General features: G+C 37.4%; 1 protein-coding gene across 6 annotated transcripts in view; it reads right to left on the bottom strand.

The window, feature by feature from the left end:
• Positions 1 to 1,965: 1,965 nt before the first annotated feature.
• The window catches only part of arfgap1 (ADP-ribosylation factor GTPase activating protein 1), a 34,671-nt gene continuing 19,583 nt past the window's right edge, over positions 1,966 to 17,053 (bottom strand). Inside the window, exons 10-14 of one of the 6 annotated variants that reach the window (XM_084100336.1) lie at positions 12,376 to 12,405; positions 11,670 to 11,726; positions 9,477 to 9,536; positions 4,434 to 4,510; positions 1,966 to 3,216 (exon numbers count right to left, since the gene is read on the bottom strand). In XM_084100336.1, the coding sequence (XP_083956462.1) occupies positions 2,949 to 3,216; positions 4,434 to 4,510; positions 9,477 to 9,536; positions 11,670 to 11,726; positions 12,376 to 12,405 (492 nt within the window). In that variant the 3' untranslated portion in view covers positions 1,966 to 2,948. The remainder of the gene's footprint in view (positions 3,217 to 4,433; positions 4,511 to 9,476; positions 9,537 to 11,669; positions 11,727 to 12,375; positions 12,406 to 17,053) is intronic. The other 5 variants (XM_084100338.1, XM_084100339.1, XM_084100337.1 and 2 more) reach the window with 5 other exon arrangements.

Genomic DNA, 17,053 nt, shown 5'->3' with positions numbered 1-17,053 from the left:
AATGTGTATGGAATGACAATAAAGACCCGAACCCTTAAAATGCAAAAATACTGAAGCAAATATAAACCACAGCACTAGCAGAGAAGAGAAGCAGTGTGTGTGTGTGTGTGTGTGTGTTTGTGTGTGTTTCACATATGAACTGTCATGTTTCCATCTAACTTTAACTTGAACTAAATCTTGCACACATGTACATCACTGGATGCATAAATGCACGCGTCAGTGAAGTTTGACTCATTTACGCTGACGTCATGAAAGGAGGCTCCCTCACGTGACCTCAGTGACATTGAGTATCCTCTCTGCTGAACATCTGTAAATGAACTGACAAACACACGTTCAGCAGTTTACTGACTGTGACAATGTTTGATGCTCTTAATGACACCTCTAGATTTTCTTTTTTTTTTTGTAGCTGCCAGTGGTGGCTATGGATACAGCTTCACTGTTACTCCGTCGTCATGGAAACACATTCATTCTTGGACATATAAGCACTGTCTCTGAACCCATGACCTCATCACTGCAAGCACCACACACTTCTGTTTGAGCTATTAAATTCCCTTAAATCATCCGACATCAGAATTTTAACTGTGTTAGGGTGTAATAAAACATTATAGCATCTCTGAAGCTGACATTGTACAATGTTACAGTGTTATATTACAATATTCAGCCTTGAGTCACTCTTAAATTACACATTTCCATCATTAGCAATCCATCATGTGCATTGATTTAAAGTCCCGCTGTGGTGAAAATCCAGCTTTTAATGTTGTTTATGTGTCTATGTGGTGTTTTTAATATTCTTTAAGACAAACCATGTGTAAATTCATAAGTCGACAGCATTGCTGAGTATTTTCTCCTTAAAACTGCAGTGAACCAAAGACAGTCTCAAAAACACGCTTTGAAATCGCTGGTGTTTCTGACGTAACAAACTACCTTGTAACCAATCAGATCAACGTGTGATCGTCAACCAGTTGATCTCTGAGCTGAGTGAGTGAGTGGAGGCGGGGCTCATTTGCATATTCATAGAACCGCGTATACTAAATGAGGCGAGGGTGTCGAGTTACATTCAAGATATTTTAAGGCATGAACTTTTTTTTCCAAGGAAAACACTTTTAAATATGTCATTTTGGTGATCAAAGATGAGTTTTAAGGGATAAAATTGACTACAGGGGGACTTTAAGGCTTTAGTGTTTGTGGATGAGGCGTCTTCAGCTTCAGATGTGAGTTCGGCTGGAGATCGGCAGCTCAGGGTCTGGAAAGTGACTTTGTACCTCATTGTGAAGGATTCAAAGATTCAATGCCAGTCCAATCTTGAAATGACAAGAGCTTGAATGAGGAGCTGCACAGCAAACACTGATAGGTCATGTGAGGCTGTATGAACACAGAACAGGAGAGGACCTAACACTGAGCCTTGAGGCACACCGCAGATCTGTAATGCCTTTGTTTATGGTCCATTTGAAAGCATTTCCACGAAGAAACTCCTGATTCCTCAAACCTTCAGTCGACACATCATATCTTCACATCACGTTACATTTTTCTAAACGTCATAATCATTTGTTAACAAACAAGTATTCATTATTTCAATGAGCTCATTGTTTCTGCCTTCAATTATTACATTGTTTAAATGAATACATTTTTAGCTAACTGTAATTTGTATATGCACATTTCTGAAATACATAACTTAGTATCCTCTGATAACAGATCACTCTAAACTGTAATGTGGACTCATGCATTTTCTGTAAAGCTGCTTTGAAATGATGTGTACTGTGAAAAGCGCTACACGAATAAATGTAAAATGAATTGAATGTGTCATCCAGACCATCTGTGATGAACCCAGTGTGACAACAGCATGCTTATATGTTCAAAATCTGCACAGAAAACATCTTCAGCTGTCAAATCATGACCTTTATTAGTCTCATTGCTTTCACTTCTCAGAAAAATCAGGTTCAAATGAGACCAAGTTCAGAAGTCAGGTGGTGTTTAACGCTTTATTAACTATACCATTTAACTAGCAGAATATAGTGTAGCTCGCCCATGTTCCCGGGTGTTGTTACAGCTCAAACATACGGTGTTTCACTGACGTACCAGTCCGGTACATCCACACAGAAGCAGATATCAAATCAACGGATCATTGAACACATGATGTTCGGATGGATAATAGAAATGTTCAATATCATAGAGAGATTCAGGGTGACTTTGACAATAATACAGTAAACAACCACCTTATTACCGAGGTAAAGAGAAACATCCCGTTCAGCCGAAATCACAAATAAAAGAGAAATAAATAACGTTTGGAGTTTTACATGAAACCTTGTTCTCGCATGTCATAAACACATTTCACATCTGGAATGATGACATGAACAACACGCAGCATTCACTACAGAAACAAATGAACAAACAGAATACATAGCATGATTATAAACGCCCAAAATGTGTTTAAAAATACCAGCGATTTCCACAAAAGGCCATGAGGTGATGGATGTTGAACTGAGGGATAGTAACTAAATGTTTCATGCTTCTACTGACAAACGTTTGGTTATTGTCATGATTACATAATGAACAGGATGACATAATATCAACATGAATGCATAATGAACAGGATAATTTATGACGACTGAATGATTCTGCTGATAAAAATGCTTTTTTTTTTTTTATAGGAATCTTGTCATATATACGTATAAAACAAAAATTCATGAACAGACAGACAAACAGAGTCGGTCATGACGAAGGAAAGCCACTGCGATCCGCTCACATTTTCAGAAAGTTTATGATCCACAGACCACAAACAGCAGATGACATGCAGATCTCTGCTGGTGTCGACATGAAACATTATACTGTGATATCAAACATCTCCATCATGGACAGAGAAAGGGTCAGAGAGACCTTTATAAACTCATTCTCAACATTAAACGAAGGACGACGAGCGAGATGAGCGTCAGAGGTGTGTTTGAGCCGGTCTACCAGCCGCTGTTGTCCCAGGAGTCCTCGTTGGGTTTCGACGGGCTCTTCTTCTTCTCTGCGTCTCCAGCTTTCTCCCAGTCGTTGTCCCAGGTCTCCCAGCTCTCTCCGGCACTGTTCTTATTGTCGGCGTGAGCCTCCATGCTCCAGCTCTTCTCCACAGAATCACTGGGAGACACGGTACTCCCGAAAGTTTCCCAGAAGTCCTTCTTAGGAGCTTGAGTGCCGAAGGAATCCTGGTTCTGATAACCTTCTTCATAAGCAGAACTGAAGAAAAGAAAAAAAAAAATCAGCAAAAAGTGATCGGTAACACTTTTAGTGTCCTTGTTAGATGTACTTACCATAGTAATAACAGTAAATTATGCATAATTACATGCAACTAACCTTCAACCAAACCCTAATCCTACCCTAACCCTATAGTAAGCACATGTAGGTAATTAATATTACTCAGCACTTAAATATATAATAGTAGAACTGAAAAAAAAAAAAATTGAACAACGATTTATCAATTTATTTGGTAACACTTTATTTTAGAGTGTCCTTGTTACATACAGTGATGGCCAAACTTATTATTTAAGAGTTTCAGTTGTTATTTTCCAAGAGGACAATGACCATAAACATTCGCCGGTTACACTTTAGGTGTCGTTGTCAGTGTAATTTTATATTTAAGTACTGAGTAATATTAATTAACTACATGTACTTACTATAGAGTTAGGGTAGGATTAGGGTTTGGTTGAGGATTAGTTGTATGTAATTACGCATAATTTACTGTTACTACTATAGTAAGTTCATGTAACATATGTAACAAGGACACTGTAAAATAAAGTGTTACCCATTCTTCTAACTATTGCCAGAACTACCCGTGACAGAAGGAATCTGCTGGAACATTGAAAATTATGGACTGGGCCGTCAAAGTCCCGATCATCGAGCAAATTTGGGGCAAGTTGGAAAATAAACGGGACAGATCTATTGTACATTCAAAGGAAAGCCTTTGGCTTCAGTTGCAGAAGGCATGGGAGAACATTAGTGCTGAAGTTCTCAGGAAATGTATTGACACTATGCCTGAGATGTGATGCTGTAATTGCTGCAAAAGGTGGACATACCAAATATTAAAGTTAAAAGTGGATAAAAACATTACGACTCACTTCATCTGATATTTGTTGTGCTCAGAGCAACCATCTGCATGTTTCATGAACATTATGTTTTGGAGGCAAAAAAAATTCAATATTTTCAGATCTGTCAGGTGTTCTAATAATTTTGGCCACCAATGTTACGTGCATTTACCATAGTAATAACCGTAAAATAGGAATAATTACATGCAACTAACCCTCAACCAAATCTAAACCCTACCCTAACCATATAGTAAGTACATGTAGTTGGTTAATATTACTCAGTACTTAAATATATAATTACACTGTAATAACAACACCTTAAAATAAAGTGTATCCATTTGTTCAATCCTTGTTGAATAAAAGTGTAATTACCCATCATCAGCGGCGTCTTGTTTCCCACCGAAGAACGATGTCATATCCTTCCAGCCTTTAGCACCTGCACCCTGAACCTGAACGAACACAGAGCGACTTAAAGGGATAGTTCAAACAAACATTTAAAAATGATCCCATGCTTTACTCGCCCTCGAGTCTTCCTAGGTGTATATGACGACGAATACAATCGGAGTTATGTTCAAAAATATTCTGGCTCTTCCAAGCTTTAATGGCAGTGAATGGAGGATGAGATTTTTAAGCCCAAAATAAAGCATCTATCCATCATAAAAGTGCATCTATCCATCATAAAAGTGCATCTATCCATCATAAAAATGGTTCTATCCATCATAAAAGTGCATCTATCCATCATAAAAATGGTTCTATCCATCATAAAAGTGCATCTATCCATCATAAAAGTGCATCTATCATAAAAGTGCATCTATCCATGATAAAAGTGCATCTATCCATCATAAAAGTGCATCTATCCATCATAAAAGTGCATCTATCATAAAAGTGCATCTATCCGTGATAAAAGTGCATCTGTCCATCATAAAAGTGCATCTATCATCATAAAAGTAAATCTATCCATCATAAAAGTGTATCTATCCATCATAAAAGTGCATCTATCCATCATAAAAGTGCATCTATCATAAAAGTGCATCTATCCATCATAAAAGGGCATCTATCCATCATAAAAGTGCATCTATCCATCATAAAAGTCAATCTATCCATGATAAAAATGGTTCTATCCGTAATAAAAGTGCTTCTGTCCATCATAAAAGTGCATCTATCATCATAAAAGTGCATCTATCCATGATAAAAGTGCATCTATCCATCAAAAAAGTCAATCCATGATAAAAGTGCATCTATCCATCATAAGTCAATCTATCCATGATAAAAGTGTATGGCGTTATTTTTTAGTCAAAAGTTATGAGCGTGTAAGACATGCTCACGAGCACATTATGTTATTTCACACGTGCAAAAATTAACCTTCAGCTGGCATGATAAAAGTACTCGCGCACAAATTCAACAACCGAGAGGTGTACAAGTAGCTGCGAGCGAGCGCCTGGCATACTCTCATAGGTTAACTCTGCTTGTACAGTGGAATCCTGCTCGCGCGCAGCGGGCTTCTGCTCGCGGAGTGCTGTTTTGCTCGCGCAGTGGATTTCTGCTCGCTCAGCTGATTTCTGCTCGCTCGAGTCTACATGACTTTTGACAATTTGTGGCGGAAACCAAGGAGGGCACTGACCCTCTTATGATTGGTCACTTTCATCATGGAAAATCTTGGGAAATCCTAACCCCGCCCACCTTCTGACGCAGCGCGCGTCACTCAGCTCGCTCTGCTACTCCAGCTATCTCTGTGTATATTTTAGACAACGAAATATGTGATAAAACACCATACTAACTATTTTCGTTTTCATTTAAAGAAATCTTAAACATGATAGCCACACAAATGTGGTTCAGGCAACGTGTGTTGATTATATTCACTGTTTGCCTAATTATAAAAAAATATATATATATAAAACACAAACCTGCCTCTTTTCGTTTTAAATATAATATAAAAACATTAAACATTTTAATATGGTCCAGGCAATATGTGCATTTGTACCAAACAACAGATTTTGCAGTAAACAACATTACAGTTTTAATTTTTTTTACATACAATTATTACAATTTAAAATGACAAAACTCAACCCAGTCTCTTTTTGTTAAATTTCAGTTTTTATCAATATTAGCCATTATAAAAGTATAAGTAAAAGGTATAAGAAGCTATACAAATAAAGCTATACATATAAGCTATTTAACTTTACCGTTGTATGGTTAGACTAGAGCGCTGACTTTGTATGTTTGACTGAATTGTTTGCTTTATTTGTATAGCTTCTTATACCTTTTACTTATCCACCTTATTCTGCTCTAAACAATGCGCGCTGCCATAACGACGACTCCGGTTGCCTACTTCCGGTTCGTAGCGCTTGACCTGTACTAGCAGCGAGAGAATGAGTTCAAGCTCCTCATGTGCAGTTGTTGGTTGTTTTAACAATTCAAAGAAGATTTCAAACTTTTTAGAAACTGAGTGTTTCGAGCATAAGATAAGAAGGAGATAATGCCCATGTCCGGTTCCGTATAAGATACATTCAATAAAGTAAACGTTTAGAGTGGTTAGCGTTAAAACTGAAGCATAAGAAAAAAAGTCGGAAAACTTTGCCCATTAATTAGATGTGCAAGGCAAGCAGGCAAGTTTTCGGGTTGTTATGGACAAGTAAAAATTACATTATTGTATATTATATGAAATACAATTATAATAAAATTCTAAGTTATGACTACTGTATACTGTACTGTTTTTATTTTTAAAAGGATTTGATGTTGTTGTGAGATTGTCTTTTGTCCATGTTAACATGACAGATGTGAAAAACATTTTGGCTCGTTTGACTCAGCTCACTGAAAAGAGCCGGTTCTTTTGACTCACGGCTCTTTAGAAAATAAATTCTTATCTCCTTCTTATCTTATGCTCGAAACACTCAGTTTCTACATGAGGAGCTTCAGCTTGAACTCATTCTCTCGCTGCTAGTACAGGTCAAGCTACGAACCGGAAGTAGGCAACCGGAGTCGTCGTCATGGCAGCGCGCATTGTTTAGACTGAGCAGAAAAAGGTGGATACTTTTATAATGGCTAATATTGATAAAAACTGAAATTTAACAAAAAGAGACTGGGTTGAGTTTTGTCATTTTAAATTGTAATAATTGTATGTAAAAAAAATTAAAACTGTAATGTTGTTTACTGCAAAATCTGTTGTTTGGTACAAATGCACATATTGCCTGGACCATATTAAAATGTTTAATGTTTTTATATTATATTTAAAACGAAAAGAGGCAGGTTTGTGTTTTATATATATATATATATTTTTTTTTTTTCTATTTTTAAATAGGCAAACAGTGAATATAATCAACACACGTTGCCTGAACCACATTTGTGTGGCTATCATGTTTAAGATTTCTTTAAATGAAAACGAAAATAGTTAGTATGGTGTTTTATCACATATTTCGTTGTCTAAAATATACACAGAGATAGCTGGAGTAGCAGAGCGAGCTGAGTGACGCGCGCTGCGTCAGAAGGTGGGCGGGGTTAGGATTTCCCAAGATTTTCCATGATGAAAGTGACCAATCATAAGAGGGTCAGTGCCCTCCTTGGTTTCCGCCCCCAAATTGTCAAAAGTCATGTAGACTCGAGCGAGCAGAAATCAGCTGAGCGAGCAGAAATCCACTGCGCGAGCAAAACAGCACTCCGCGAGCAGAAGCCCGCTGCGCGCGAGCAGGATTCCACTGTACAAGCAGAGTTAACCTATGAGAGTATGCCAGGCGCTCGCTCGCAGCTACTTGTACACCTCTCGGTTGTTGAATTTGTGCGCGAGTACTTTTATCATGCCAGCTGAAGGTTAATTTTTGCACGTGTGAAATAACATAATGTGCTCGTGAGCATGTCTTACACGCTCATAACTTTTGACTAAAAAATAACACCATAAAAGTGTATCTACCCATGATAAAAGTGCATCTATCCATCATAAGTCAATCTATCCATGATAAAAGTGCATCTATCCATCATAAAAGTGCATCTATCCATCATAAAAGTGCATCTATCCATGATAAAAGTGCATCTATCCATCATAAAAGTGCATCTATCTATGATAAAAGTGCATCTATCCATCAAAAAAGTCAATCTATCCATGATAAAAGTGCATCTATCCATCATAAAAGTCAATCTATCCATGATAAAAGTGCATCTATCCATGATAAATGTGCATCTATCCATGATAAAAGTGCATCTATCCATCATAAAAGTGCATCTATCCCTCATAAAAGTGCATCTATCCATGATAAAAGTGCATCTATCCATGATAAAAGTGCATCTATCCATGATAAAAGTGTATCTACCCATGATAAAAGTGCATCTATCCATCATAAGTCAATCTATCCATGATAAAAGTGCATCTATCCATCATAAAATGGCTTCAGAATCTCATGCTCCATTCACTGCCATTATAAAGCTTTGAAGAGCAGGACATTTTTGAATATAACTCAGATTGTATTCGTCTAAAAGAAGAATGTCATATACACCAATGATAGCTTGAGGGCGAGTAAATCATGGGATAATTTTCACCTTTGAGTGAACTATCCCCTTTAACACCACTGACCCAAAGACATTTGATTACACAGAAAGGATCAAATCACAGTGTTTTAAGACCCTTTCACAGCCGACAGATATTCAGCAGCAAAATCAGACACCCAGGTAAATATAAACTTGCAACAATGCCATAATGCATTAATAACAGACAAATAGACTTCATGGATTTAATCTCACTTTATTTCTCAGTGTTTGCGCTGCTGAACTTGACGATTTAGCGCTGCGTTTCATTAGTTTGCAGCTTCATTCTCAGAGTGAACAGTGCAATGATCAGAGTTTCTCTGCTGTGGTGTGAAAGGGCCTTTAGGTTATTCAGATTAATCCTCACAATACGTGTAAATGTGAGACGATTTAAAGACCCCATGAAATGCCCCGAATGAGAATATTTGACATTTTCCATAGAAACATGAAGTTTTGGCATAACATTAGAGAGAGTTTGTGGCATTTGTATTTGTTGTTTAATATCCATAAGGTTGGAGATGCGCCACATCCATAAAGCCTGATGAGATGCTCAATGTCAGTCGTATTTTGGTCTGTCATCCCAGCAGAGATTGTACATTTAAAAAGTGTTAATCTGCTAAAATTTCATGGGGTCTTTAACACAAGCATCCATGATTACTGATTTATTCGCACACACTTCCTTCTCATGATTACGTTATTTCTAGATCATCATACTCACCACCATAATCACAATGCCAGCAAGAAAAGCAAAGAGAGAAAGAAGAGTGAGTTGAGACACAGAAAGAGCACATGGTTTCTCACACACGCCTCGCCTGACCCAGATCACGACGCGCCGCTGAACATCAGCGAAGCGTCAGATGAGTGTGAGCAGAAGTGTGTGTGAGAAACACCTCAGACTCATACCTTAGAGGCCAGACCTGTGATGCCGACGGCCATTTCATCAAACAACTTCCCCTCCTTCACCTAGACGAGTCAGCAGAAACGCACTGTGTGTGAACGCGATCGACACGTGACCGACACACTTCACACTCGGCAGAACAACAACCGGATTCATGATGTTTGCAGTGAGTTCATTCGGTGAGATTCACATAAAAACATTTCACCACGAAATCAAAAGAAATTATAAGGGGTGTACTGATTCCCTCATGTCATGATTTGACACATACCGCGATACTGAACTCACGATACGATATTAATGTGATACTCCAAGACATATGATAAAAGGTTAACAAAAATGTAAAATGCTAAATTTGGTGTTACATTGTGTGTGTAAATGAATAGACTTGGTGCTGAAACCCAAAGCACAGGACAATAGAGACACCAGAATAACAATATTCATGATTCTGAAGCTGAAAACACAGAATTATTGTAGACGAATATGCTTTCACTGTCACTGACTAGATATATTTAAAATAATGTAGGACAGTTTTACTGGTAACACCAGACATTTGGCATTATCAGGACACACAAATATTCCCCCATTGCATTATTATACATTATATTCAACATTATATAGTAGTTTAAAGTAGTTCTGACACTAAAACTCTCAAAACTTGAATTTTTCTCAAAGTAATTTTCATTTTGGGTGATCTACCCACAATGCACAGTCACCATCCGCGATACATATTGTTGCATTTTTGTATAGCGATATACTGTGACACCCCTAGAAAATAATAAACGACTTTGCATAAGACGTGACTCTACTTTAGCTATCTTTATTTGCTTTATCCCATTTTTTTTTTATTGACAATTTACAGCAAAATATTCCTCATTATAATAATTCATACACAGAATAAAGGGGCGGGGCCTGGTAGAGTTAGTTAGTAGTGTGTTAAACTGGCGGTTATGGTAAGGGACGGGACATTTCCCAAACACACTCGAAGCGCTCGACCAATCACAACACACTGCTCCTGGTGAACTTTGTTGAAGGGAAAAATAGGTCCTCTATAATTGAGTCGCTGGCACATCTTACCCCACAAGCTCTGCTGCACCTCAGCTCACAGTGTTTAAAGGTTCTTTCACGCTGAACTGGACGCGGTTCGCATGAAACACTGGTAATGTGAAAGCGGTCGCGTGTCATCATAGCTGATGACGATGTCATTAGTTCAACAAAACACATGTAAGGGACAGACGGTGCTGATGATTTACCTTGAGAACAAGCAAGAGTGTTTTCAGATCACGCTCATGGTTGCCAGATTGCAAGTATTAAGTAAAGCACCGGGCAGAGAATGTATCATCAAGAGAAAAGCTCTGATTGGGGGATTTAAAATCTTGGCGTCCGGCAACCGCAGACATGAAGGCTCGTAGTAGAGACTCGTAGAGAATAATTTGTCTCCTCTTTTCATTTAAAAAGATTAAAGAGATTTTTTTTTCCGTCACAGTTATTGTCTAATGACGTTTGTTACGTGTGATTCATGGGGAAAAAGGTCATCAACTAACGTGGATTCGGATCGCAGCACATGTGACCAGCGAGAAATACTGGAATTCATGACTAACCTTAAGGTTTGGTTTTATACACTGGCATCTGGGGTAAGGTTTTTTTTTTTTTTTTAAATAAATAAAATTAATACTTTTATTCAGCAAGGACGCATTAAATTGATCAAAAGTGACAGTTAAGACATTTATAATGTTACAAAAGATTCTATTTCAAATAAATGCTGTTCTTTTGAACTTTCTATTCATCAAATAATCCTGAAAAATAAAATGTATGACGGTTTCCACAAAAATCTGCAGCAGCACAACTGTTTTCAACACTGATAATAATCATAAATGTTTCTTGATCATCACATCATCATATTAGAATGATTTCTGAAGGATCATGTGACTCTGAAGACTGGAGTAATGATGCTGATAATTCAGCCATTTTAAATTGTAATAATATTTCACTGTTTTTACTGTATTTTTGATTAAATAAATGCAGCCTTGGTGAGCAGAAGAGACTTCTTTTAAAACATAAACTAAACTTTTTAATGGTAGTGTATCCATTTTTAAACCTGGATAAATTTACGTGGATAAAATGTATTTGTGTGACATCCATGTGGAAAATGTAATCTGACATTACGCTCTTAACCAGACGAGTTACAAACATGATGTTACCTTCTCTTGTGTGGGCTTGATGACACTGTCATTCAACGTCTGGCCCAGTTCAGTAGCCTGAGAGAGAAACAGAAGAGTGAACACACACACACACACACACACAGAATATGACTTATATCACTAGGGCTGGGCAAAGATTAATCACATCCAAAATAAAAGTTTGTGTTTCCATAATATATATATATGTGTGTGTGTACTCTGTATTAATAAATACACACACATGCATGTATACATTTAAGATTTTTATTTATATATAAAATATTTATATAATATAAATTATATATAAATAGTATATACATGCTAATATTTCTTAAATACATGCATGTGTGTGTATTTATTTATACAGAGTACACACACACATATATTAAGAAACACAAACTTTTATTTTGGATGTGATTAATCGTTGCCCAGTCCGATCATACACACACACACACACACACACACACACACATAAAACAAGATGAAAACATGAGTCACAGCACATGCATGACAGACCATGAGCCACTACATGAGGCGCAATCGGTCACATGACCTTCGAACCCAATGCCACAGGAGATTGTACCGTTCGCAGTGAACTGTGGGAATGAAGTAAAGCGATGACATGCACACTGGAAACGACCAGTCTACACACTGAATCAGACACATGATGCATGTGACAGGTGTTCAGTGTTCACACACACAACACACAGCATGCGGTGAGTGTTACCGGCTCAGGCGGTGGTTTATAACCCCGTAACTTCATCCACAGCAGCGGCAGAGACAGAATAAAGCAGCGGATATAAGCTACAGACGGCAGCTGTTACTGCGAGCAGAGACTGTCAGTGTCGCTGTTCCTGTTTACTACGGTAAAACCAGCATCCTTCCCTTGGCTCATTTTGACCTGAAACATTTTTTTTTTTATTGAGTGTTCATCAGAGGGGTCCAAGACCTAAGGACTTTTGTTGCACTTGAACCACAAATACACACACACAAAAATGTAATGGATTCGAGGATTTAAAAAGTAACAAATCCTTCCCTAACGGGTCAATCTGACCCCCTCAGGAATGAATGGAGCGCGAGGAATGCTTCAGTACACATAGAAAAAACGAAAAAAGCTCAAAATTAAAACTAAAAATGCTAAAACTTTACCAAAAAATTATTTTATAAATGTCTACATGTGTTTCTGAATGCACACTGAAGGAACTGACTTTAGGACCCAGCGGAACAGCTCATTTGCTCCATACAGAGATATAAGGCCATCTAGAGTCATGAATATCATGTTATATTATTTATTTTCCACAAGAGTTCGGCAAAGACACCCAATGTAAGATATTTTGAGCTGAATTAAAAGGTTTATGCATGAAATTGTGAGTTATTCTGAATTTAAGTTGAAAGAATGTGAGAAATTTGCTTAAATTACTATTTATTTATTATTTATTGATCTAATCTAGTAAATTAAAAGGTAAATAAAATACAAAATAACCCAAAAATCTCCATGAAAATGAAATAAAATAAGCTTTCTTGACAAAATTTTTTTTTTAAGTATAATTGTAGGGCTTCGGGTCATTTTGAGCGGCGAGGAAAAGATGTGCTACAAAGCGCGAGGGAAGGATGAGATCTACTGTATAAAGTGCTGTGTGAATAAACATGACGTGACTGTAATGCTGACTCTCAGAGAGACTGTAAACACATGTGATCAGATGCTTTCTGAACCGCTGTTCTCTCACCGCTGTTTATTTAGTTATTGAGAGGAAATTGTACAGCACATATTTACATATTCAACTGGACGGCGTCTGGGTGTTGGTTAACAGTATTTCACTGCAAGGGTATTTCAAACTTCTTTTTAGCCCTAAGCGAGGAATGGAAAAAAACTTTGTTCTTTAAGGCCCTTAAAGGAATAGTTGACATAAAAATGAACATTTCCTGATTTTTTTCTTTCACACCAAAGCCATTTAAGATGTATATGATTTTCTTTCCTCAGCCAAAGAGAAATTAGAGTCCCCCTGTAGTTGATCATTTAATCCCTTAAAACTCATCTTTGATCACCAAAATTACATATTTAAATGTTTTTTTTCTTAAAAAATTCTTCATGCCTTAAAACAGCTTGACTGTAACTCAACACACCCTTGCCTCATTTAGTATACGCAGTTCTATGAATATGCAAATGAGCCCCGCCTCCACTCACTCAGCTCAGAGATCCACTGGTTGACGATCACACGTTGATCTGATTGGTTACAAGGTAGTTTGTGACGTCAGAAACACCAGCGATTTCAAAGCGGGTTTTTGAGACTGTCTTTGGTTCACTGCAGTTTTAAGGAGAAAATACGAGTTCCATTCAAGCTATTTTAAGGCATGGAGATTTTTTTTCAAGGAAAAAACATTTAAATATGTCTTTTTTAGAGGATAAAATTATTGACTTTATAAGTGGTCCGCTCGTGCGTGTATCCTGGATGTAATGTGCATATGTCATGCGAGAGGTCATGAACTCATGAGTCTCGTAGAGCTGGACCAAGGTGAGCATTTGTAGATGAAAAAGACCCTTATGTGTCGGCTGGGGTCGTGTGGAGCCCAATAAAGCTGCCGAAATATGGATTTTGGCCTGTCAAAAATGGACTACGGTGCGCACCATTCACTTGCATTATATGGAGAAAAATCCTGCTCCAAATTTCTCTTTGGCTGAAGAAAGAAAGTTATATGCATCTCGGAAGGCCTCGGGGTGAATAAATGAATAATTTTTTGGTGAACTATTCCTCTGAAGGTTTCTAGAGCTGTTGTCCATGCGTTCCTCTAATCAGTTATTCAAGTTATTCAGGCTCTGTGAAGAGGAATCAGGACACCTAATGAAGGCTTCATCTGAGAAACATGAAGTGTGTGTTCAGACACGTGTGATGTAAACTAGAGCTGGGGAACCGATGCAGATCTGACGACTGATTCTATTCCCATTCACAAGCTCTCGGTTTCCATTGCGACCTCAATTCGATTTCAATTTAAGAGCAAATTTTGTGATGGAAGTGGCATGATTTGAAAGCTGATACTTAAATTCTTATCAAAAGCAACGGCTAATAGTGATTATTAAATGGCCGGAGTGCTACAAATGATGTTTAGTGACGCATCAACTGAAAACACCATGGATTAAAAGATCGATCTCGGGATTTCAGTATCGGTATCGGTTTGTTTAAGTGAAGATGGATTAAAATAGTGCTGGCCCGATAGTGGACGAGAGGACGCTTAATCGACCAAACTTTAATTAGTCGGTAGTGTTGCTTTTGTCAACGAAAATTATGACTAAATATCATCGTCAACGAACCTTTATCACGTGACGAAAATGAGACGAGACGCAACGTAAATGCTGGTCATGTGACGATAACTATAATTAAATGTATAATGCAATATTGTTGACGAATAAAAACGAGACTAAATGTGGTTTACAAAATAAAACCTATGCTAAAATGTCTCTTCATTTTCGTTGACCAAATGAGACGAGACGAAATAACGTCATGACATTTCATCTCGTCTGGTTTAGCCGCGTTATTATTATTTTGCAGTATTTCTGTTTCCCGCGTCTCACTTCAGGGGCTGCATCAGGTCTCACTGCGCAGACGCAGGCGACGTCACTTCCTCAAGCCCCACTCGCAGCATTAGAAGATGCAGCTACGATGAGTTAGCGTAAACGACAACAAAAAGTTAAGCCTGACGCCCGTTTCACACACACTCCGTGTGCAGTGCGTATGCGGTGCAGGAGCAGCACACGCTATAGTGCTTTCACATATGTTGCGTTTGCAGTGTGTAACTGATCCACGGCTGTACCACAAACACATACTCACTATTTTTATTTCCAAATCCAGAAGTTATCAGCAACTTTCATTTTTAAAAAGGTTTTGTCAGCATTGCGATTCTCTTTGTACACATATACACTCTTTAATGGACGTAATTCACATTTAAACACAATTTAAACAACGTATTATTCAATGCACTACTTCTATCTAGATTTATTAGCAAGTGGTAAAATATTTAACCATGTAGTTATATTACAGTTTTTTTCGATTGCTAAACGACAGTGGGCACAACTGGAGTCACATGTGCAAAACTCTAACTACAGTCTGCACAGCATGTGGACCAAACTCTAGTTCGTTTTTCATTGCTTGAACACAGTTTTCAAAACTCTACACACTTATCCCATGACTTTAACCACAACCTGCACAACACTGTGGATTTACAGCACTTTGTTCAAATGCTAACACACTGCTGTCAAAACTGTTAACCACACATTCAAAACAGAATAGATTTCAGCCTTGTGCCTTTCAAACACTGCTGATTGTGGCCTGATGCTAGAGAGAGGCAGGATTAGCCCCTTAATTATTTGTTTGAATTACAGTATGTACTTTTAGTTTCTACCTTTTTTTTCTCATTACTGTAATTCCGTAAATTACTACAGACTATTGAAGCAAACTGCTAATTTTCATTTACCTTAAAGAAATGTTCTAAAAATTTAAATAAATCATGTGAAAGAATGTCACTTTTCTTTGAAGAAAATATTACTTTGTATGAAGTCACTGAAATTGTTCAAACTGTAAAGATGAAAAGTTTGTATTTTCTGTATTGGTGTTTGATGCTAGTGTTTTTCCTCTCAGTGTGTTCTGAGTGACAGTGTGTGTTATCTCAGTGAGGGTTGTGCATAGTGTTTGGCTGCACTGAGCCTGTTTTGAGCCATGTGTTAAGAGTTGTGTTGCTTGGAATGAGTTTTGCAGGTGATGTGAACTGTTTAGCTCAGGTGACTGTTGGTAGTGCAGACTGTAGTTAAGAGTTTTGCACATGTAAAAAAAACTGTAAAATCGCAAACATTTTAAATTAAAACTTAAAATTGACAAAAACAGCCAGCTCTCATGCCTTTTCTTTTGCATTTAAATTTTAATACAATAAATCTTGCATGTCACAAAGAACTTGTTTTTCCACCTCCACAAATGAGACGAGTGTTACTTTTCTGTTCGCTATTTTTGCTATTTTTCCATGTGGTAGGCTACACTATATTGACTGGGTTAAATAGAATTGCATTACTAAAAAGAGACTAAAATACAATTTTCATTGACTAAAGCTAGACTAAAACTAGACTAAAAGAGTCATGGATAATTCTGACTAAAATAAGACTAAAATGACTTTTAGTCGACTGAAACTTGACTAGACTAAAAAGAGTATGAACGTGACTAAAACTAATAAAAACTAAAATGACAGCTTGAGACAAAGACTAGATTAAAACTAAAATTAAAACAGGCCGCCAAAAACAACACTATTAGTCGGTTGATCACAGAAAAAAAAAAAGTGCTCTAATGTTAACCTAGATAAATGTGCGCTACTATTCGGCACACATCCAAGTGTGTGTGTGTGAAGTTTAGAAGCTAAACTAGCAG

Source organism: Abramis brama (genome assembly GCF_963993115.1).
Source record: "Abramis brama genome assembly, chromosome: 23".
NCBI lineage: Eukaryota > Metazoa > Chordata > Actinopteri > Cypriniformes > Leuciscidae > Abramis > Abramis brama.
The sequence above is the reverse complement of the archived record's forward strand: the minus strand, read 5'-3'. Positions and strand labels throughout refer to the sequence as shown.